A 23,007-nucleotide genomic window follows, 5' to 3' on the forward strand; every position below is an offset into this window, starting at 1 on the left:
GCCAAGTAAATCATGGTTTTATTGATTGTTGGCTCTACGGTTCATCTATTGAGCAATTCATAAAATGTTTTATCAATAACCTATAATATGAGTGAAGTCTACTTGAAATAAATAAATGAATAATTAGGCTATAAATATCCCATTATCATCCGAAATTTCAAAACGGAAACCACAAAGTTTTCTTTTGTTTTGTGCTGCTATCTAGGTTAACTTATATTTTTAAAGGTCCAACCTCTAAATTGCATTTACCGTACTCGTATTGGGTTATCTTTGCTCTTCTTTAAATTAGTCGTAAAGATAATGCATTTTCATGATTATTAAACCATAGTAATTGAATAATTAATGAGAAAGCCTTTGTTTTGTGTGAATATAACCCAAATGTATGTCAATTTTAGCATTGGGTATGTTAGCTAACAAAAGTTCTTTAGTCAGTTAGCCGTAATGGCTGACTTGGACATTCTGTCTCAGTTGAAAATATTGAAAAATTCTAAAATATCTGTAGATGTAGATGAGGTATTACCAGATATTCTGGTTGTATCATATTCTTTTGAAAGTAAAGTGTTCAAAGGTGTTTTGTTGGACTCCACCAAACGGTAAGAGAAAATTTTATTTGTGCAGTAACTTAGCCTACCTCCAAGCAATTTGTACAGCGAAAAGAAAACATCAATTATCAATATTTCATTTAATAAACGGATTCAATAAAACCAGCCTCAAAAAATATGTGTATTACTGAACAAGGGAATATTGTCCTTGAAATGTAAAGTTATTCTGGTTTGATTTTTGTTATTTTATCCTGATTGTTTTTGCTTCAACTTGGCTACATTTCCTCTTTCCTAACCACCTATCCAATATTTTAATGGTGCTCAACTAGCCAATAGTTTTATTAAATAAAAATGTTGCATATAAGAGCGAACCTGACAAACATAGGCTACATCAGACCTGAAATTATAAATAATCAGGCCTAATTAGGCTAGATCAGGTCCTGAAGCTTGAACTTACATTTGGAGTTACGGTAATTAAAAATGTAGGTAAAGTAGCCTACGGTATGTAATTAATTATACTTTCAGCCAGGAAATATTCCATTCATTAAGCAGCACAAGCAAAGTACCAATCAGAACATAATAACCTTCCTTATCACCTCAACCGGAAAAGCTATCTACATCCTGGATGGGACAGGCTTTAAAACTACCAACAATATTCACAAAACATTCCTTTCAATGGCTCTAAAAGTATTGAAAGTAAGCTTAGATTGTGTTGGGGGAAATTGATATTTAGGGAATATCCCCCATAAATGGGAGAATATCGTCAATTAATTCCCATTTGAAGAATATGTATTCTCTGTATTACTATTTTTCTAATGGTTGTACTTTATCTTTGATGCCGCATCCACATGTTGGCCCAATGAAGACCAATGATGGCCAGCGCCAGTGTGTGAATGGGTGATATGCCAACGCTGGCCTTCATCATTACCAAGCCTTCATTGGCCTTCGTAAAGCCGCATCTACATGTTGGCCCAATGAAGACCAGTGACGCCCAGCATCAGTGTGTGGATGGGTTTTGCCAACGCTGGCTATCGCTGGCCTTGATTATGCCACATTGCAGGCTGGGCCAGCTTACTGGGCCAACATGTGGACTATGCAAGAGAGGAAAATAACGTATATTCAAATAGAAAAACGTTTATAACGTAAAAAAAATTGAATACTCCGTTAAAAACTGGATTACAACTCGAAGACATAATATAGAAAACATAATTTCGAACAATATGTGAGCTCACTTACCCAATGTATTTGCACCCCCACTCTACGGCTCAACTCACTTACGCGACTCAAGTCGAGAAGAGACTCGACTCTAGTCGAGAGCATGTGTTTCCAAATGGTGACGCTCAGACCAGTCGTGGGCAATTAGAGTAAATGGTTGGAGAGTCGATTCGTTCAAGTTGTAGACCATACTTCAAACAAATTCTACCTTTTCCAAGTTTGTATATCCTAGAAGTAATATGCTTTATTGATCAAAACAAGGATGAATTTAAAACTGGTGGACTTTTTCACAATTATGGAACTAGACATAGAGAACAGTTGCGAGATGATACGCACCACACTACATTATATGAGAGAGGAGTTAAAAGTGCTGGGATTCGATTGTACAACAAACTACCAGCCCTTTAAAGATCATCCACAGGTCGTAAATTTAGAGCCTTGATGAAGAAGGAATTGTTAAATATTTGTGCATACTTGATTGATGAATTTCAAGCTTATTATGAGATGCACAATTAGTTGTACAGTTTTATGTAACTTATTCGTACAATATTATAGACTAATATTCATTGACAAATCCAAATACCCCTTTTATAGGTGGTCAGTGGACGAATGGTAATAATAATAAAAGTCGATTCTAGCTCCGCGACTGTCACCATTTGAAAACACAATCATGCTCTCGACTTCAGTCGAGTCTCTTCTCAACCTGAATCGCGTAAGTGTGAGTTGAGCCTAAATTCAATGTATTACTACTACACCTGCTCTAGTACATGTGTTTCCCATAGTTGAGTAGGTTAATTTCCGAAAAAAATCAATTTATTTATATTTGTAGTAAATTTCATATACCTATTGTGTTTTCGAATATTATGTACATTTTATTGATTAGATTGCTTGTTTGTTAATGGAAATAATAAATATTATTATTATTATTATTATTATTATTATTATTATTATTATATTAGCCTATTATAAGTATTATTATTAATAATATATTTATTTATTCTATTCACAGGAATTTGCCTTGCGGTATCAATGGACCTGCCAACTTTCCAGACCAGATATTCAGTCCGAAACCAGAGCACGGCGAGGATGACAAACTGTTCACAGTCAACCAGCGGTTCACCTACTTCCAGCCGCAGGGCGGCGACAAGGCGGCCAAACCGGGTCTGGCTACCACCAACCACTTCCACATGCGTCGCGAAATCCGGCCGCCGGCGCGATTCCGCGGCGCCAAGATGACGGTGCGACTGCGGCCGCGTCAGGTCCTCTGCTCCAAGTGCCGCAGCATCTGCAACGAGAACTCTGAAAACGTCGACCATTCTGCCGCCCGTGGCAAGAAAACGCCGCCATTCTCCGAGAACCAGACTAGCAACCTGGACACGCGCCTAGCGCCCGCCACCGCGGCGTCCGCCGCCACACTCATCCCCAAACTGTCCCGCCTGAAGCCCAACGAAATCAGCAATGCCATCAACGGAATTGTGTCCAAAACCTAGTCTAGAAGTTAACTATTGGTTAGGCGGTAACGCTACCCCTAAACCAACCGAGACGGACTTGGAAGAGGACAGCGATAGTAAGATGGTGCTGCGGAAAAAACGCAGCGTGGGGTCAATGGAGGATCTGTGGGACGAGAGTGTGTTCGAGGAGGCCGCCAAACGCACCAAAACAACGCCTGTGATCAAGATATCGTTTGGGGGTCAGGGCGAGGGTGAAGTGGTGAAGATACCGTCCAAGTTGCAGAACTGTAGTGAGAGTGAAGCGGAGGACAAACAAAAAGCGGCTTCCGCTAAAGCGGCGAAGCGGGCCCTAAAAAAAGCCAAGAAAGAAGCGAGACGAAAACTGAATCCGGGCAGTTCACCAGTCTACCGCAAACATCGACACAAAGTGAAACACAAGAAGAAACGCAAACTCGAGAACGAAGCGACGGCCGTCTGCCGGCAGACGGTGGCCGAAATCAAGGACCGCTGTTTAAAGCAGAAACTATCGATTAGTCTGAGGAGGCTGAACGCGACCGCTTACGCGAGTGGACCGCCCGGAACGGAGGCGGAGAGTGCGGGTTCGAGTCCCGCCACCAGTCATAGCTCCGAGGAGGCGCTGCCTGACTTCCCACCCTCCCCGTCACCGCAAGACGACGGCAGTCACGTGGTCATGGCGTCTACGCGTAACAGCGACGGTCGTCTGCTGGCGGTCGGTGATATTGTGTGGGGGAAGATACACGGCTTTCCTTGGTGGCCTGGAAAGGTTAGTTCTGAAACTAGTGTGGTCCACGTTATAATGGCAATGTTTGATTAGCAATGGTATTGCAATCCTTCTCTATCGTTCAACAAAGCGGATAGCGCTATCTCTTTCTTGCTTTGCTCTGTTGCCAGATCGTCTTTTAACAATGTAGAATTAATACTCAACAAAATATTTCATCTTGATATAATTTCTTGCTTAATAAAATATAATTGATTATTTTAAACGATTATTGATTATTTTATAATTGATTATTTTTACCGTTCATATTACATCAATAAACCTGTATCAGCTACCGTCTATAGAAGGCATTGACAAGACAGGATCGACAACGTTTTTCTCCTATCTTTCTCCACTGCCATTATAACGTGATCATCACTAGGCCTATACATCATTTTATTTTATTGAGATATAATTTTTCAAATGAATAGAATTACAATATTTTGTCTTTTCCACTTTTTTAATATGCACCATCTCGGTTTAAACGGAGGTGAATCAGCTGTTGGTTTAAACTCAAGATTCAAACACATTATAATAAATGCGTCTATACCTTCATGTAATCGTAGATTAGCGTTAGGTGGTGCATATGGCCCTTATATAGTTCTATCTATACCAAGCTTTGATGTTCAATATAGGTACTGTAGGTAATTTCGACATAAGCATCAAAATTGAAGTTATTTATTAGTAAAGCTATCCTATAAGCCTGGTGTTCTCTTCACTAGTAGAGTTAATGGTCGATTAACTGGCATACTAACTCTACCGAGCTAACTCTAAGTACTTGGTCGAGTAGGCCTAACAGTTTTCACTACAATTGAGAATAGTAGGTAAAGTGTGTTGACTAGTGAACAGAACTAACCTTAAAATGTCAATACTTTTAAATAAATTAACACTTGAACACTTATCAACTAAAGTGTTGATAAAATAAATAGATATCAATTTTTTGCCGGTAACGTCAAAATACATCTGATCATTAAAAGAGATATCAACTTACTACTTTCAACAATTACTTGAACGCTATATCTCATCTTATTTGTCTGTGTTGCACCAATGTAGTGATTTTTTCAAGATGGATTGTTTCATTTTCTCATTTGAACTGTTCCAGGTTCTGAGCATAACTTTGAAGGATGAAGCCTCGGGGTCTCGAGCCCATGTGGCGTGGTACGGCTCTTCCACGTCTTCTCTCATGCCTTGTGATCAACTTAGTCCATTTTTAGAAACTTTCAAGGTAAATTTTCAATACATATTTATTTAGCAATACAATTACAAATCATATCTATAGTAAGGTCTCCACGTTATAATGGCAGTGTTTGATTAGCAATGGTATTACTAATTAGCAAATGGACCTTACTATAGATATGATTTGTAATTGTATTGCTATCCTTGTCTATCATTCAACAAATCGGATAGCACTATCTCTCTCTCGCTTTGCTCTGTTGCCAGATCGTCTTTTAACAATGTAGAATTAAAAGTTAATTAACAAAATATTTCATCTTAATTATGAAAATTCATTAATAAGAAAAATATAATTTCTTTCTTAATAAAATAGAATTATTTTAAACGAGAATGAACAGTTAATATTACATTAATAAACCTGTATTAGCTACCGTCTATAGAAGGAATTGACAAGACAGAGGATCTGCAACGTTGCTCTCGTATATTTCTCTACTGTCATTATAACGTGGACCTCACAGTAGCAATGACCACTTTGAAGTGTTCGCTTCAATGGAAGCTTTCACAAATCAATTGGTTGAGTAACGCTGGCAGTTGCCTGTTTAATGGCGAATACATAAATTAGTTATTTGTGCAACTAGTGCGCAAAGTGACAGTTCGCTGCACCGAGAGAAACGTTTACGCACGAGCCATAGGCGAGGGCGGAATGGTTTCTTGAGTGCAGCAAAGGAACTTTGCGCACGTATTTCACATTAAATTTTTCCTTCAGTTACCATTGAATATGAGGAGTGGTTGATTATGGGTAAAATGATGGTTAAAATCCTTCAAATGTTTGTCTGTATAATTTTGTTATTAATAACAACTTTAATTTATTTTAAACATGAATATCCAATTGAAAATTATAATCGATAATTTATTCAAATTATTTAAATTAATTTATCCAATTATTTGAAAATTTGAATAATTTTGAGTAAATCTTAATTTATAAATAATTTTTCAACCAATCAATTTATGAATGAAAAAAATATTATTTGGAATAATTAATAATTAATAATATTCAAATGTATAATTAAACAACAATGTCAACAGCTGATTGGGATGGCTGCAAGATAAAAAGCAAAGTATTAAGAGTACGCAAAGTAATACTTTGCGCACTAGAGCGGAAAAGTGATTCTTTGCGTTCTGTAATCAGTGCAGGAATGGTCACTTTCCAAGGTAACTGTAGGAAAAAATTATTATAATAATGAATAATAGTTATTTGTATATCTAGAGTGAAAAGTACGACTTTTTCTCCCTGAGGGAAAAGTTTGAAGCCCGAGGCGAGAAAAAGTATTTTTCACTTGTGATGTACACAACATTCTTCCTCCATCTACATTTTTTTATAGAAACTGCAAATAAAATCATTTTAATAACTTACGTATTGGTGACAATGTTTCCTAACAACATAACCTAAAATCTAAAACCTAAAAACTGGCCGTCTGATTGGCACTGCCGATTGCGCTATCTATCGGCTAAAGTTGTAACTAAATTATATCAGCTGGGTGTTTACCAAAAATGGCTGACTCCAGATCACGCGGTTCAGATTTGAATTGCAGATCAAAAATATTTGTTTGCTGGTATTTTGAATAGAATAAGATATTTTAAAAATTGTATAAATTTTATCGTCTACTAATATTAAGAATATAATATCATACAAACATATATTTCATGAGTTGATCAAATTTCTGGTTGTGGTATTGAATTCAGTTGACTCAATGACAGACACCTCTTTATGCTTTCTCATCTGAGCTTAGACCTTCTAACCTATTATAATGTAAGTTTTTAAAATAGAGATGCTTCCCATGTTATTTAAATGGAGTCACTTTTACTCCCTAGGGAGTTTTTCTGTTTTTTACTACCGAGAGCGAAAAAGTGACACTTTAGTATTATGTTTCAGGGAGTAAAGTAAGTACTTTAGCCAGTAGGTGGAGGAAAATACACTTTTTGTCATACTTACTCAATTGCAGCTGTTTTCCATGCATTAAATCAAGCCGGTAAACAGCTGTTTGCAGAAGAAGAAAACATGTGATTTTCATTACAGCGTAGGGTCAGGAGGGGTAATTATGACCACTTTGTACATGTTTCAACTTTGAATTTCTGTAAATTTTTTACTTTTTTAAAAAGTAGCATTGTAAGTGAATAAGAAGTAACTTTGGTCCTTTATTTATTCCCCAAAAAAGTTTTATTGATCAAATCTGTTTTTTTATCAAGTTATAAGGGTGGTCATAATAACCCCACCAAAAACCCATAATCACTAAAAGTTGGGGTAATTGTGACCATTAGTGGGGGAATTATGACCATTCTTTTTCATCTCAATACATTCTCATACACATATGTTAGGGGGAATAGTAACCACAACACCTCTGTTTTTGTATGATAGCACTTTTCATCACATTAAATTGAATCATTTCTTGGTGGTCATAATTACCCCAATGGTTGAATAAACGTCATAAAATCAGTTGAACAACAAACTCTATTTAATGTGACACTTTAACCTCAGTCAAACAATATATGTTATTTAAGCCTACATATTAAATTCAAAAACTTTATTAAAAATACTTCTTTGCTTCTTTTTAATAAAAAAATAGTCTTTTGATCAGAAACATTTTCAAAGTCTATGCTTTTTCAAAAACAGCAACGGATCCTGGGAAAACAAACATCAACTTCTTATCTTTTTCAGTTATTTCCGGGTTGGGAAAACCCCCAAAATTTGAGTTTTTGATATTACAAAAATGTCTAATTCATCTGGGAAAAATGTTGTGGCGTGTTCATCCACTCTTCTCAGCCCCATCACTTTTATCTTGGTTTCTGAATCATCATCATCGAAGTCATCCTCTTCTTCTAGGCCTAATACTGATTGTATGCAGCACACATATTTATAGTTTACAGTTTTCCTATACCCACCCAACACATTTACTAAAATATGCTTTCCAGGCTTCAGGTTTTCGTTTGAGACTTGTTCATATTCAACCTCGTCTGGCTCTTCAAGTGGCAATGGACTTTCAATGTAGTGAAACATTTCTTTATCAGTAATCTCTACATCAGATGTATCTGAATCTGAAGATTCAAATTTCAAATTTCGTTTGGTTATTTTACTTGGTTTTGTCTCTTTTGTTGATTTTTTCCTTTTGCTTGCTTCATTGACCTTGATGTTTCTCTTTTCTTGTTTTTCTTTTTTTATTTTTTCTTTCATTTGCTTCTCTGATTCTGCCTTTTGAAGTCTTTCAATTACTTCCTTCGATGTTAGAACTTCGCCATATCTATCAGGTTTTATTCTGGTTTTAACGATCTTTTTTGTTGGAGTTTGAGGTAATTGTTTATGTTTAGAATTCCTTATAGTTTCTGCAAATATCTCTACAACTGATTTTGATGATCCTGGCGTTGATTTTGGTGATGGTAACACTTCTGTTCCTGTTTCTCGTAGCTCAAGGACAGTTGTTTCGTCTTGTAACACTTCTGTTCCTGTTTCTTGTAGCTCAAGGACAATTGTTTCGTCTTGGTAAGAAGGGCTAAGGTCTCCTATGTCCATCATTGGAGAATCAACTTTTGATGTGGAAGCTTGAGAGAAGTTCTGGCTTTTATCTGTATCTTCTTTCTTCTTACTTCCTTCATTATTTTTATTAGCTTCTTCTTTCCTTTTTTGTCAGTTTCCTCTGTTTCTGCTTCTTTCTGTTCATTTTTCTTCAACTCTTCTTTTTTTTTCTTTTTATAGGTTTGTAAGTCCACTGGATTGAATTGGTTCTCAGGAAACATTTTTTTATTCAAAGGAAATATTCCAGTACTTATAAACCCAGATTTGATGTTTGCTGGGGTCATTGAAATACGCCATACCTCACCTAGTAGCTCCACAAACTCTTTCTTTAAAAGTCTCTGATGGCTCTGTCCCATTTTAGATTTGCCATTATCAACCAGTATCTTTTCCCAATGAGATTTCACAGGCCCAAAAACACACTTGTCTAATGGTTGGAGTTTGTCAGTTAGATGGCTCGGTAATCTAATAAGGGTGATTTTGTTTGCTGCAGCTTCCTTGACCAAATTGAGAGTGATGTGGCTATTATGTCCGTCAAAAATCAAAACAACTTCTTGATCTGGTAGATTTTTTTCGATACAAATTTTGTTGACATATGGGATGAAAGCAGTTGTGAACCAATTGAAGAAAACTGGTCCTTCCATCCAACCACTAGCTGATACAGCATACGATGTTCCAGGATATGCTTTATCTGAAACCCAACGCGGTTGTACAGTTGTTGCACCTTTGAATAAGACCATGGGGGGCATCACAGATCCATCAGCAGATGCACATGCCAGCACAGTAGTCGACTCTCTACCAGATCCTCCAGAAACTCGACAAAGTGATTTTCCTTTTTCGCCAATTCCACGAAACCGAGAGGGATCACTCTTGAATCCTGATTCGTCTGCATTGAAGATGAAAGAGGCTTTGTCTGGAGTAAGTAGTTCCTTTTCGGTGTATATCTGGTCTAGCTTTTCATAAAAATCATAGACAATATCAGGGGTAGTGTTACTTTTTCTTACAGCCTGAAGGTGTTCGGCTTTTTTAATGATAGTCGGCTATGTCGTTTCATGAACCCAAGGTACCAGTCTTCACCTGGTGTATTGTCTTTAAAAACGTTTTTCATGTCATTGGCCTTGATGTATTCGCCTACAAGTTGCATAAGTTCCATGCGATCACATGGGTAACCAAATTCTGCTCTTGCAATAAGACAGTCTACTATTGTATTTTCTTCTTCATCAGTCAGTGTTCTTCGTCGCCCACCACCTTGATGATCCAAGCTCACTTTCCCACTGATCCTCAGCTGTATGACAGATTTCGGAATTTCATACTTCTTTGCCGCCTCCCTCTGGCTCATCTTCTTCTCCTTCACCATCCTCACAGCTTCTTGAAGATCTTCCAGAGTGTAAGAAGGAGCGGCCTTCTTCTTCTTATATGTTCTAGGCATTATTTATTTGTAATGAAAAGAAAAACAACATATCTTGAGCATTACAGCACTTTTTATACTTTTAATAAGTTTTCAAATGTGGTCATAATTACCCCTTTTTTGTGGTCATAATTACCCCACTTTTTATAAAATGATGGGGTAATTATGACCACAAATTTAAATTTACTCAGAAATATTAGATTGAGTTAGAACTTTGAAACAATAATTCAAACATCCTTAACTTACTTTTAAACATGAATGAGCTCATCTGGAATTTTTTTATTTCTTGTCACAAAACTTTATTTACAAGATGGACAAATCCGTTCAACAAAAATTTCTGTAGCCTTCTACTCTCAAATTGAAATTGTTATGGAAAAGCCTTCTAATCAGTCACACAGATGCACTAAAATCAAAAACACATTATGAGGTTAACATTTAACCTCAAAACCAAATTTTATCAAACACCAAATAGCTCAAAATGGCGCTGGTCACAATTACCCCCTGGTCATAATTACCCCTCCTGACCCTACTACACTGTGAAGAGATCATATGTTCTCTTTACAGTCGAGTATGGTAGGACTCTACTGAGTCCTAATAACATCTTAGTAATTAATATATTGACTCAAATAATTAAGAACTCATTTAAGGAGTTTCAAAAGTTATAAGAACTCATCTGAAATCTTATAATTTAGGCCTTTATATTTTATTTGAGCTCAAAGGGTCGGTCTGTTATAAACTAGGTGCTACGGGCTAGGTCATGTTTATAGAATGCAGTAGCTCGAGCAGCAGCAGCAGCAGGTAATGATTCTTGTTTCTCAGTAATATTATTCTTTCTCAGATAAGTATGACAAAAAATATTGTACGTAACTTGTACGGTAACGTATTTACCGCATTCGTATGATAATTCTGCCCTCAACTACGTTTCGAAAGCTCCAGCAGTTTCTTCTAGAGAGTACCACCCAGATTTTCACATTTATGATGAACGGGCGTATAGTTTCTTTCGTGGACAGGAGGGACTATGCAGCGACTAGGATATAATGACTATGAACTATAAATTATGCATTTAGACTATAGGCCTATAGTGAGGTTCACGTTATAATGGCAGTGGAAAAAGGTATGAGGCCAACGTTGCCGATCGTCTGTCTTGTCAATGCCTTCTATAGGCGGTAGCTGATACAGGTTTATTGAAGTAATATCAACTGTTTATTCTCGTTTAAAATGATCAATTATATTTTATTAAGCAAGACATTATAATTTTCGCCACACTGCACAGAAAGCAGCTGTTTTCCAGTCCCTACGTAGATCTGAAAGACCTTGTTTGCAGACGACGTCAGAAAAGGGTTTCTTTTCCGGTCTAGGCCAGAAAGTTGTCTCTTTCCGGCCGCTTATGGCTGGAAACAACGCGCTAATTATTATTAATAAGTCATCCGCTAGATCGGGCGAGTGTCCACTTTCATAATAAGCTGAAGTCGCCATGATTTTAGTTCCAGTTTCGAATCAAACTAATTCGCTTCGCAACCAGTTTTATTCAATTATTTATTGTTGATTAGTGCATTCCGAATTTTCAAAAATGCTTGAAGATGACTGTGGTATTCCAAGTGAAATTTTAAAAGAATCTGAAATCCTGACTGCAAATCTTCTACCACTAAAATCAAGAGATAGGTACGATAGCTTAACGAGTATTCTTTATTTTGTATTCTTTATTTATTTTGTCAGCAATACCCTGTAGTGTGGCGAAAAATATCGTTCGCACCACGGGCAAAAATGTTTTTCCAGCTCTCAATCTTTTCTAGTCCTCGGCCTACGGCCTCGGACTTGAAAACCGATTTCGAGCTGGAAAAATCTCATTTTCTGCTCTAGGTGCGAAATATACTATTTCAATAATTTCATAATGAACTGTCATAATTAAGATGAAATATTTTGTTAATTATAAATTACAACAGTCGTGAGGCCTTGGAATATTATAGTCGAGAATAAACTTTATTATGTCAATATTATTGAATATAGTTTGCTTTGATTGGTGGATTTGACTGTTTGACACACTTTTTTGAAATTGATATGAAAATTAAAAATTTAAGGACTACTTTTTTTAAAACTATTTTGTTTCGACATATCAATGCCATTTTCCAGTGAGTGAATGAAACTTCATTTCATTTTCACTTACTTAGAAATGTCATTAATATACTGAGGGGAAATAAATTTGAAATTACATTTGTTCAAAATGCTAATTAATGAATAAGTATTATGAAACGAACATCCCAATTAGATGCTGTAAATCACCCCGAAGACTTCTGCTACTGCAAATATTGACAACAGGGTAAACAGCTAGATGGAAATTCGATAAGCGCTACTATAAAAAAAAATATTTTTCAGCCCGGGAATCGAACCTGGTACCTCCTAATTGCCGGTCAGGAATGCTTACTCTTATACCAAACTGACAATCTCTGGATACCACACTGACAATTAGGAGGTACCGGGTTCGATTCCCGGACTGACAAATAATTGTTGTATAGTAGCGCTCATCGAATTCCTATCTAGCTGTTTACCCTGTTGTCAATATTTGCAGTAGCAGAAGTCTTCGTGGTGATTTACAGCATTTAATTCGGATTTTCGTTTAATAATAATTTTTCAATAATGTATGTTGTAGTCCAGGCAATAAATGCTCAAAAAAGGGTATAGAGGGAAAAGTTGGGAAGACAATTTTAAACCCCACAGTTCTGTTAAGGGTAGTAAGGAGGTAAACATATCAAAAGTCACCACCCCTACCCACTGTGCTAAGGGGGTGAGGGTGGTTTAAAGGTACCATTTTTTGGTTTATCGCATAAAACTCAAAAACTATCTATCTTAAGGACTTGACTGTCATATAACAAATTAAAGCTTACATAATTTTCTACAATGTTCATTTTACAACTTTTTTATAGTTTTCGAGATATCCGCTCTGGAAGGTGTGACTTTTTGGAAAAAAAAACACGTTTACCACCAATTTTTTCCTATTTTTGCTCTTATAACTTTTTAAAAATCGATGGAAAAAATTCATGTTAATAATTATGAGTTTATAGAGAATTTAATTCTCTTCAAATTGATGCAGAATTTCATACTTACGAATTTCCCTACACCTTAGTGTAGTGCAGCAGCTTTAGTGTTGAGTGTGAAATCTCCATTTTTGCAACAATAGACCAATTATTGTTAATGGAATTTGGAGGGAATGTTTTAAACAACATTTTTGACTTTGCAGCTTTGTTGAGACTAGTTGGGAGAACTTATCAAAATTCCCCTTTCCTAACCCATGTGCTAAGGGGATGAGGGTGGTTTAAAAGTTGCATTTTTCAGCGTTTTGCTTCCACGCTCATATCTTGAGAACAATGCGTTCAACAGACATAACTAACTATTCAATAATAAAGCTTGATAAATTCTCTAGACTTTCTGTTCAGTGGGTACACTTAGCACAGTGGGTAGGGGTGGTTACTTTTGATATGTTTACCTCCTTAATACCCTTAACAGAGCTGTGGGGTCAAAAATTGTCTTCCAAACTTTTCCCTCTATAACCTTTCCTTGACTGGACTATTGAAACTTGTCGTGAGTTATAAAATGAAGTTAATAGTTATTTGTACAACTAGTGCGCAAAGTGACAGTTTGCTGCACCGAAAGAAACGTTTACGCACGAGCCATAGGCGAGGGCGGAATGGTTTCTTGAGTGCAGCAGAGGAAATTTGCGCACGTATTTCACATTAAGTTTTTCCTACAGTTACCATTGAATATGAAAAGTGGGTAATTATGGGTAAAATTGCCTGAAATGCATCAAATGTTTTTCTGTGTAATTTTATTATTGATAAAAACCTTAATTTATTGTCAAATTGAATAAAAATGTTGTCCTTGGTTATAATATATACTTAATAAGTTGATCGTTGTGCTTCGTTGCACCTCTGCTCACTATAGCAGCCCAGTCACTGTTTCCAACTTCATTTTGATTTTGCTGCACTGTTGCTCCATATAACCTACTAAGTATTTTGCGTTGCCATGTTGCAAATCTGGAGTGCAGAAAAATTTTTCCCGCACTAGAGCGGAAAGTGATTCTTTGCGTTCTGTAATCAGTGCAGCAATGGCCACTTTTCAACGTAACTGTAGGAAAAAAATATTACTTTGATGTTTCAATTTTTACATAATACGAGTAGTTAAAGTTTGGTATTGGTTTGCAGTCTCGATTCAATAAGAAGAAAAAGTCGAGTCAGTACAAAGAGGCGATCAAACAGGCGAGTAGCGAGGCGACCTCCAGTCGTAGCAGTGCTGCCAACAACGATGTCTCGGCGAGCAGTGCTGCCAACGATGCCACCATGCCCCCTGTGCTCACTCAGCTGCTCTGCGCTTCCCCCACTCAAGTTCACGTTGTTTCCTAGTGAGTGCCATTTACATACAAACACCAACATATTTTATATTAAGTACTAGCTTACCCGGCGAACTTCGTACCGCCAAAAAGTCAATGTATCTCATGTCACACTTGACTTTATTTGGTGAATCATGAAATTTATCTGACAATCAATATTTTCATTTACATCTCAATACGGACTTCCTATGTGCTTAGTCATGCAGCATTTATTATTTCGACATTGCAACATATTCTCGATCAATTGGTAGTAATTCAGTGAGAATTGTGTGTATTTTTATCTTCAAAATTCATAAAATAACTTAATACAATGTGCAGTGATAATTAAGTGTAATATTTAACTATAATTTGGTGTTTTAATTTTTCTAAATTTGAAATTTGCATCTCATATTTATTTTTGGACGAAAGTTGAGCTTGAACTTCTTACAGAAGATACATAACCTATTTTTTGGACATGTAATCAAAATTTGGGAATGGAATAGTTTTGGGCCAAGCCTGTTGTTCCTTCCCATCATATTTATATGATTTGTTATTGTATCCACGTATAATAAATAATATCTATCAGTAGAGTGTTGAATTAAAAAAATAGATACCGGTAGGTTAAATCAGTGTTTCAAAGATGAATTTAATGTTTTCATAGTTGTTGATTGTCATAGATGGTCCAGGAAATATGCGATGTACGATGAATTATACAGAATTCCATATTTTTCCCATCTTCAATTTTAGAATGAATATAAGCTAAGCTAAATTAAAGAAAAATCAATTTAGTCTGTCATTCTTCAGTAATTAATGATTGCAATATGAACAACTCTCTTTCATGAGATGAATAATTTATTATTTTCCAGTTTCTCAATGATAGGGGAGTGATAATTATTTGTATAAGTCTTCTAACGAACGATTATCTACAGCTGGTACCAATCAACTACGGTACACTAACATCTTCACATTTTAAAAATAGAGCTCCATATTTCTATGACATTGAAATTATTTCCATTGAAATTACTTATTTTAAATGGGATTTCTATTTTTCTATTAGTTTTAGAAGAAATTGGAATAGAATACCTATCAAATAACTTAATTTCTGTTGTTTTGAAATTCAGATTGTTGTATCACAGCTTTTCAAATTAACCGCCATTTCAGGTTTGTATAAAAATAAAAATCTGATCTCAGTTATGAAAGCAAATTTTCGAATCAAATTATGTAAAAATATATTTTCATGATTAATTTGACATTAAATTGATTATTTTATCAAGGAAATAATAATTATTATTAGATCAAATTTAATGGGATGAATTGAGTAACAGCTAAAAGAAGTGTGTACACTCACTGGCAAAATGGAGAGACTTGGCAACGTTTTTCTCCTATCTTTCTTCACTGCCATTATAACGTGGACCTCACTATAGAGTCGAGTCTCTTCTCGACCTGAGTCGCGTAAGTGTGAGTTGAGCCTTACTCGACCAAGTAAGTAGAGTAGAGTCAGTATGCCAGTTACTCGACCACTAACTCTACTAGTGAAAACCAGGCTTTAGTCTTTCATATGAGAAGTTTACATGGAAGTTCCATTTGAGACATTCATCTACCCATATACCAAGATATTTGAGGTTAGCTTTTCTATCATAGCAGGATAGGAGCATCTATCAATGTTTGGTTGGTTGATTAATGAACAGTTTGAATTTTAGCTTTTATTGGTTGTCAGGTTCACTCTCCCTATTTGGTGAAAAATCTATGGATGAATTTTTGCTATCAGTTCTTTCCTATATTTAAACTCAAAGTATTACAGTCCATCCATTTCTTCGTATTGGTGTCAGGTTTACTCTCTCTATTTGTTGAAAAATCTGTGGATGAACTTTTGCTATCAGTTTCTTTTCTTTTATTTAAACTCAAAGCATTACAGTCCATCCATTTCTTCATAATATTCATATACTCTACAACTATGAAAGTGTCATCCAATTATTCTCTGAAATAGTATCTTACGTCACAAGGATGGGAAGGGGTCTTTTGCAGGCGAGAATGACGTTTCTAGTCGAGGCCTTAGCCGAGACTAGAATTTCATTCTAGCACTGCAAAGACATTCACGTCCAAGTAGCGTACACTATTTTTTGTCATAATAATTAAAGAAGAATAATTGAGAAATAGAAAAATTACTGCTTGTGCTGAAGTTACTACGTGCATTCTATAAAGATAAACCTAGTTTACAAATTCCGAATCAGGAATTTTGTGTAAGTTGACAAAACTTCCACCTGGAGCGCTGAAGGTGGTGTTTTTGTGGCAGTTTTGCAGTCCCTATTTCGGAACTAGGAAACATACTCGACTGTAAAGAAAACATGGTTTCATTAAAGTTCAGTATGCTGTAATGAGAATCATATGTTTATTTGCTCTGCAAACAGCTGTTTACCGGCTTGATTTCATGCATGGAAAACAGCTGAGATTGAATGACTATGACAAAAATATAATAATAACTGAATCATCAGGAGATGAGGAATTCTCTCAATTTTTAGCTTGATATTCAGAAATTATTACATACAGAAGGGGAAAATGGTGAAAAAATGTTTATTATGTTGTATGGATAGGCAGTGGCAGAAGCAAATGAAAGAAACAAATAGAAACAAATAAACAATTTACAGTTGCATTTTCACAATGCTGAAAGTAATATTATTATTTATACAGGGTGGCAAGAATAACGGGTACTTTTAAAAACGCCTTAAAACATTAGTGGGAAGGGCAAAAATGATTTTATTTAAACTAATGTAAAGTTCAAGACTTGCCATTTGAGAATTATTAAATATCTATCACTTTTTGACAATTACTTCTTCAAGATGGCTTCCTCCTGCACGAATACACTCTTGAAATCTGTGTTGACGATTCCTGAACGATTGCTGCAACATTTCAGCTGCGATATTGTTAATTTCATTTTGAATTGTCTGTTATCATTCAACCACAGTTATTGTTCAAGTTGTGATTTGGTCAACGTTTGATTTGAAATAGCTCTACAAACAGAAAATCGCTGGTGGACAGATCATGGGACCAGGAAACGCAGATGCTGCGATCAATGAGGAGTCGTCAACAAAGATTTAAAAAGTGTATTCGTTCAGGAGGAAGCCATCTTAAAGAAGTAATTGTCAAAAAGCGATGGATGTTATTAATAATTCTCAAATGGCAAGTCTTGAACTTTACATTAGTTTGAATAAAATAATTTTTACCCTTTCCGCTAATGTTTTATGGCGATTTTAAAAGTTCCCGTTATTCTGTGTCAACCTGTATTTCAAGTTTAGTTTAGTTAGAAACAAATATATGCATTCCTAATTCCTTCCTGTATTCTACTATGTGAAAAAATATTACCTCGTTCAGAATAGCAAAGTTCTAATCAAATTTTTGTTTTTCAGGCTGAATTCTAAAGATAGTCGACCTCTAGATTGCCTGCAAATTCATAGGAGGTTGAAAATTTTGAAGCAATTTGAAGCGACGCATCATATCATACTGGACTATGGTAATAATATTCACTTCCCTTTAGCCACTAACTGTATCACTACCATGTTGATATAATGCAATTTGCTACTATTTTTATATTAATCTTAGACGCGAATTATGAAAATTTCACCATTTAATATACTGCCATTTAATAATTATTATGAAAGCATAGAGACAACTTTTGTGATGCTTATAGTTGATAACTATGGTGAGGTTCACGTTATAATGGCAATGGTATTGCTATCCTTGTCTATCATTCAACAAAGCTGAGATCTCTTTCTCACTTTGTTGCCAGATCGTCTTCTAACAATGTAGAATTAATTATTAATTAACAAAATATTTCATCTCAATTATAAAAAATCATTATGAAACTAATGAAAAATATAATTTCTTGCTTAATAAAATATAATTGATTATTTTAAACGAGAATTAACAATTAATATTAAATCAATAAACATGTATCAGCTATCATCTATAGAAGGCATTGACAAGCAGAGGATCGACAACGTTGTTTTCCTATCTTTCTCCACTGCCATTATAACGTGGACCTCACTATATTGTAAAGTACGACTGTCTTCTTCAATTTTGTCTAATTATTTTGCAAAAACTGTGATTATAGTAGCGGCCAGAGAATTGGGTGTTTCAGATTCAAATTGTTTATTTTATTTGACATAATTACAATTGAGTAGTAATGAATTAAACAGATGGAAATTGAAGAGAAATTTACAACTTTAATAAAACTTAATAATTTTGAAATTAATTTATTGAAATGATAATCTATGAATAATTATTATTAAACGAAAATCCAATGTTAAATGCTTTATTATTGTTATTATTATTAGCGTATGGCTTTGAATGGTGGGGAGACCCAAGGGTAGTTCCACCTCGCCGTATATAGTCCAAAGTTCCCTAATGTGAAACCGGACACCAAGGTTATAGTGAGCACAATACTTTAAATTTACACTTTTCCCTTCGGAATAAAGTTAATTTTTATGTTAAAAAGTCCAAACATATACAAAACCGAAACAAAACACAAAACCACTTAGCCAAATTTAGAAAATATGAATTTAGACAATAAATTTAGAGCCGAAAATTTATAGCTCGTAACAATTTTGCCATGGCAACGTAATAATGCTGATAATGTTGAATGCTGATAATGAATTATATTTACGCTTGGTTGTTATGCCTAAATGCCTCAGAAAGTGCTAGAAAAGGATACCGCTATCTGCTTTCTCGAATGATAGACAAGGGTAGCAACAACAATGTTAATCAAATACTGTCATTAAAACTTGGACATCACTACAGCCGCGGGCAGGCGAGGCTTATTACATTACACTATTAATTTTTTGCACTAATCTACAGCTTTAACAATCATAATAATGAGTGGTATACGTTTTTCGTATTATCATAGAGAAAAGGTAGCATAAGGTATGTCATGGTATAGGGCGTTTATGTTGCAAATTTCACTGTTAACTCAACAAGCCGATAGTCCTAGTAGTTGTTTTTGGTGAAGCTATGTGACGCTGGTAGTTTTTCATGCGATGTCGTTCTTACACTCTCACCCCAAAAAACAGTAAGTGGGGTTTCACACCAAAGCTGTGCCGGGCCGCGCCGAGCCGAGCCGAGCGGAATCCGCGTGCGTGGTAACTGTGCAGGATTTAGTCGGGAGCATTCAAATCAACGCCGTGCCGAGCCGAGCGGAATCCGCGTGCGCGGTAAGTATGCAGGATTTAGTCTAGAGCATTCAAATCAACGCCGAGCCGAGCGGAATCCGCGTGCGCGGTAACTATGCAGGATTTAGTCGGGAGCATTCAAATCAACGCCGTGCCGAGCCGAGCGGAATCCGCGTGCGCGGTAAGTATGCAGGATTTAGTCGGGAGCATTCAAATCAACGCCGTGCCGAGCCGAGCGGATTTGTGTAGTCGGCTTGACGCCCAACTCGAGCGTTTTCGGCCAAGCGGATTCTGCCTTCTTTCAGTTTAGTTTGATCTTCCCATGTAGTGAGTTGCGCAGTATTTTGTATTTTTGTATTACTGAGAGAATCGGCAATCGGCTTCAGTGCGAACGCACGCAGCTGTTTAAAGTCTAGGACTTGGCTAAATCCCGAGCTTGGAAACCGGCCCTAATATTACTTGATTTGGTGTAATCGTATGGGAGGAGATTTTTGGTATTTCAACATAATGACAAAAACCCGACAATCCATTATATTTATTTTAACCCACTTAAAATGTAAGTTTATGAAGGAGTTTACTGACATGTCAAGTGGTTTTTTTAAATGAATATAGTGGATTGTATTGTAGTTTTCTTTACTTAATTCTTGTCTATTATAATAGAATAGATTTTTATTTCTTCAAATATATACATTATACAATCGGAAACGTTACAGAATAAGAATACTTTATTTGTCATTAAACAAAAAAATTGCAATAGGCTTCGTCAAGGTCACAAAGAATCAAAATTGATACAGTACTCCGTTAAAATAATGATAATAATAATAATATATTATATACATTTTACAATATGTTCTACTAAAATATAATCTCTAATTGCTCACTCAAAGAATAGCGTGTCTAAAAAAAATGTTACAAACTTTAAAACAGGTAGATCAGCAAGATTTGGTCATTTTCCAATTGTATCTGGGTTGGATGCCATAAATTCACTAAGATTATAGAAAGGCTGATTCTTCAGCCATCTACTAACAACTAATTTAAAACTTTTCTCTGGCAGATTACGAACCCATAGTGGAAGTTTATTGTGTAATAATTGTATAAGTTTACACTGTTCTAAAGAATCAAAAATTAAACCAATTAAAAACACTTATCATTGATTGATTCAACTCATACATAAATGTGAGAAGCATATAAATAATTCAAATACATTCTCACACACTATAATAATTGCCAATCTAATACATTATGGAATTTATAATGATAAATTGATAAATTAATTATTTATGTAGGAATTCCCTGGCCGTTACTCCAATTGAATTGAATGTGTGAAATTCATGGTAACCCCTTCCACGCCAAATAACTACCATCTGTCAATTCTTTGTTAAGCCAATATTCAATCGAAAGAGAGTTTTTCTTATCGATAAAATCACATCACTTCCGTTTCATATCAGTCAGTATTAATCGATATTTCAATCTGTTATCCTTGACTTGAGGCGCCTTGGTGGAGCGTTAGCCAGTTGAGTATCTTCTTGACTTGAGGCGCCTTGGTGGAGGGGAAAAATCTCTAGAGACTGGGATACCCTCATGAATGTGTTGCAACTGGGAAATGAACTTGTTCATCTTTTCAAGCCTTCTGAGATCTGGAGGCATGATATTACCAAACACAGGCAGCCGAGTGCATCTCGAGACTGAGTAGTCTCTGTTGGTCTCAATGTCACACTAATCTTCCTCATAGTTTCATCGAAAACTGTATCAATTTTCAATTAATCAATCTTTATTCAAATATACATAAAAATGTACAAGAATGCGTCAATTAAACGTCTCAAAGTGTCAACATAAACGACCTATACCGTGGGATTTTATTTATTGGATAATATTCTTATGTTATATTTTCTCCATGGTATCACCATAAATGATACAGTATCATCTCAACTTGTTTGATATTACATCATATCATTGTTTTTATTTGAATAATGATGTTCAAATGACTTTTGTCGATGCAATCAATGTTTGTTTATGACAATAATACAGATTTGATTTGATTTGTTTGTATGAGAATAACTTTGTATAGGTACAACACATAAATTTAATACTAATGCTTATATACTATTTGATAAATTTTCTCAATGGTATTAGTCAGACATTTATGACCAAGAAATGCTTCATAGTTCGAACTTTAAGGGCCGGTTTCCGAGCTCGGGATTTAGCTAAGTCCTAGACTATAGACAGCTGGAGTCAGAAAATTGGTTTTCCAAAACGGGGCGTAGTCGCAGTCATTGTCATAGTCACGTTTGAATTAAATTTCGAAAAACTATAAAATTGAACACAAAATAAAATAAAGAGAAAATAGTGTAAAGTTTCAGCTATTTTGAATTATTTTAGGAATGCTTCATTTCATCAAGGAAAAATGTTTCCAATTATAGAAATGAGAAAATAAAAACTTAACATACTTAACATACTTATAGAATTATACATAATACATGGTTAAACAATTAACAACAATTTTTAATAAAAATATATGACTTCCTGTTTACATTGAGGTAACTAGAATTTTACATATGACTAGTTTGGAGTCCTTACGTCAGCTTCAGTCTCTCTCTAAGTCTCTCACAAAAGCCCGGATTAGCATATGGAAGGATCTCATCACAAATCTCCATTAATCGTTGATGAGCCTGAACTTTCTCCTGAGTGTCTCCGTCTTTTAATGCCCTCTCCATTTGTACTACTTTCCCCGCCCAGCCGCTTAACAGTAGCCCAAAATTCCTCCTTTCTTGCTGCAGCTTTTGCAGATAATCTTTTTGGACTAAAGTTACAGCGGCTTGGAGGTCTAGCAGTTTGTCAGGCATTTCACTAAACATGTTGAAGTTTGTTGCATCAGCGCCCAGGCTCATCTGGTCCAAAGGGTTTACCAACTCGGAGGGAGGGATTTCCGATCTGCCACATATCGCATCTGCTACTCGTTGAGTCCCGACTGGCTGCCACTGCACAAGCTGTTCTATGTAGTCCGAAGAGAAGTTCGACTTGCCAGAGATACAATGGAATGAAATGGCCCTCCAGATCTCTGCGCTGGTCACTGCCCCAATTCCCATCTTGATGCATGCCTCCACTTCTTTCTTGCTGTACAGCATCTCCGTTGCCCTGCGTGAATCCTCAATCTCCTTGGGAATTTTGTCCACACTTAACCTCATGCTTGGTTTGAAGGGATTCTTTCGTGTCGACAGGCAGTATCTAAGTAGGAGATCGACTGCTTCCTGTGTTTGATTTACATTTCTCCGTATTTCTCGATACAGTTCACTTGTCTGGAGTCGGTCTATGTGATGTATTTTCTCTCTCAAGTTCAGTAGGTCTGTCATTTT

General features: G+C 35.8%; 1 protein-coding gene across 1 annotated transcript; it reads left to right on the forward strand.

Annotated features, from left to right (window-relative positions):
* Nucleotides 1–219: 219 nt before the first annotated feature.
* Nucleotides 220–18,302, forward strand: LOC120350911 (PWWP domain-containing protein 2A-like). Its single transcript, XM_039426208.1, is given in 6 exon segments — nt 220–593; nt 2,767–3,230; nt 3,232–3,992; nt 5,089–5,211; nt 14,329–14,525; nt 17,897–18,302. Coding segments are annotated over 6 exon segments (1,698 nt in total). The 5' UTR covers nt 220–441; the 3' UTR covers nt 17,898–18,302.
* The last annotated feature ends 4,705 nt before the right edge of the window (nt 18,303–23,007 follow it).

The sequence above is a fragment of the Nilaparvata lugens genome, chromosome 4 (assembly GCF_014356525.2).
Source record: "Nilaparvata lugens isolate BPH chromosome 4, ASM1435652v1, whole genome shotgun sequence".
In the NCBI taxonomy this organism is placed as follows: domain Eukaryota; kingdom Metazoa; phylum Arthropoda; class Insecta; order Hemiptera; family Delphacidae; genus Nilaparvata; species Nilaparvata lugens.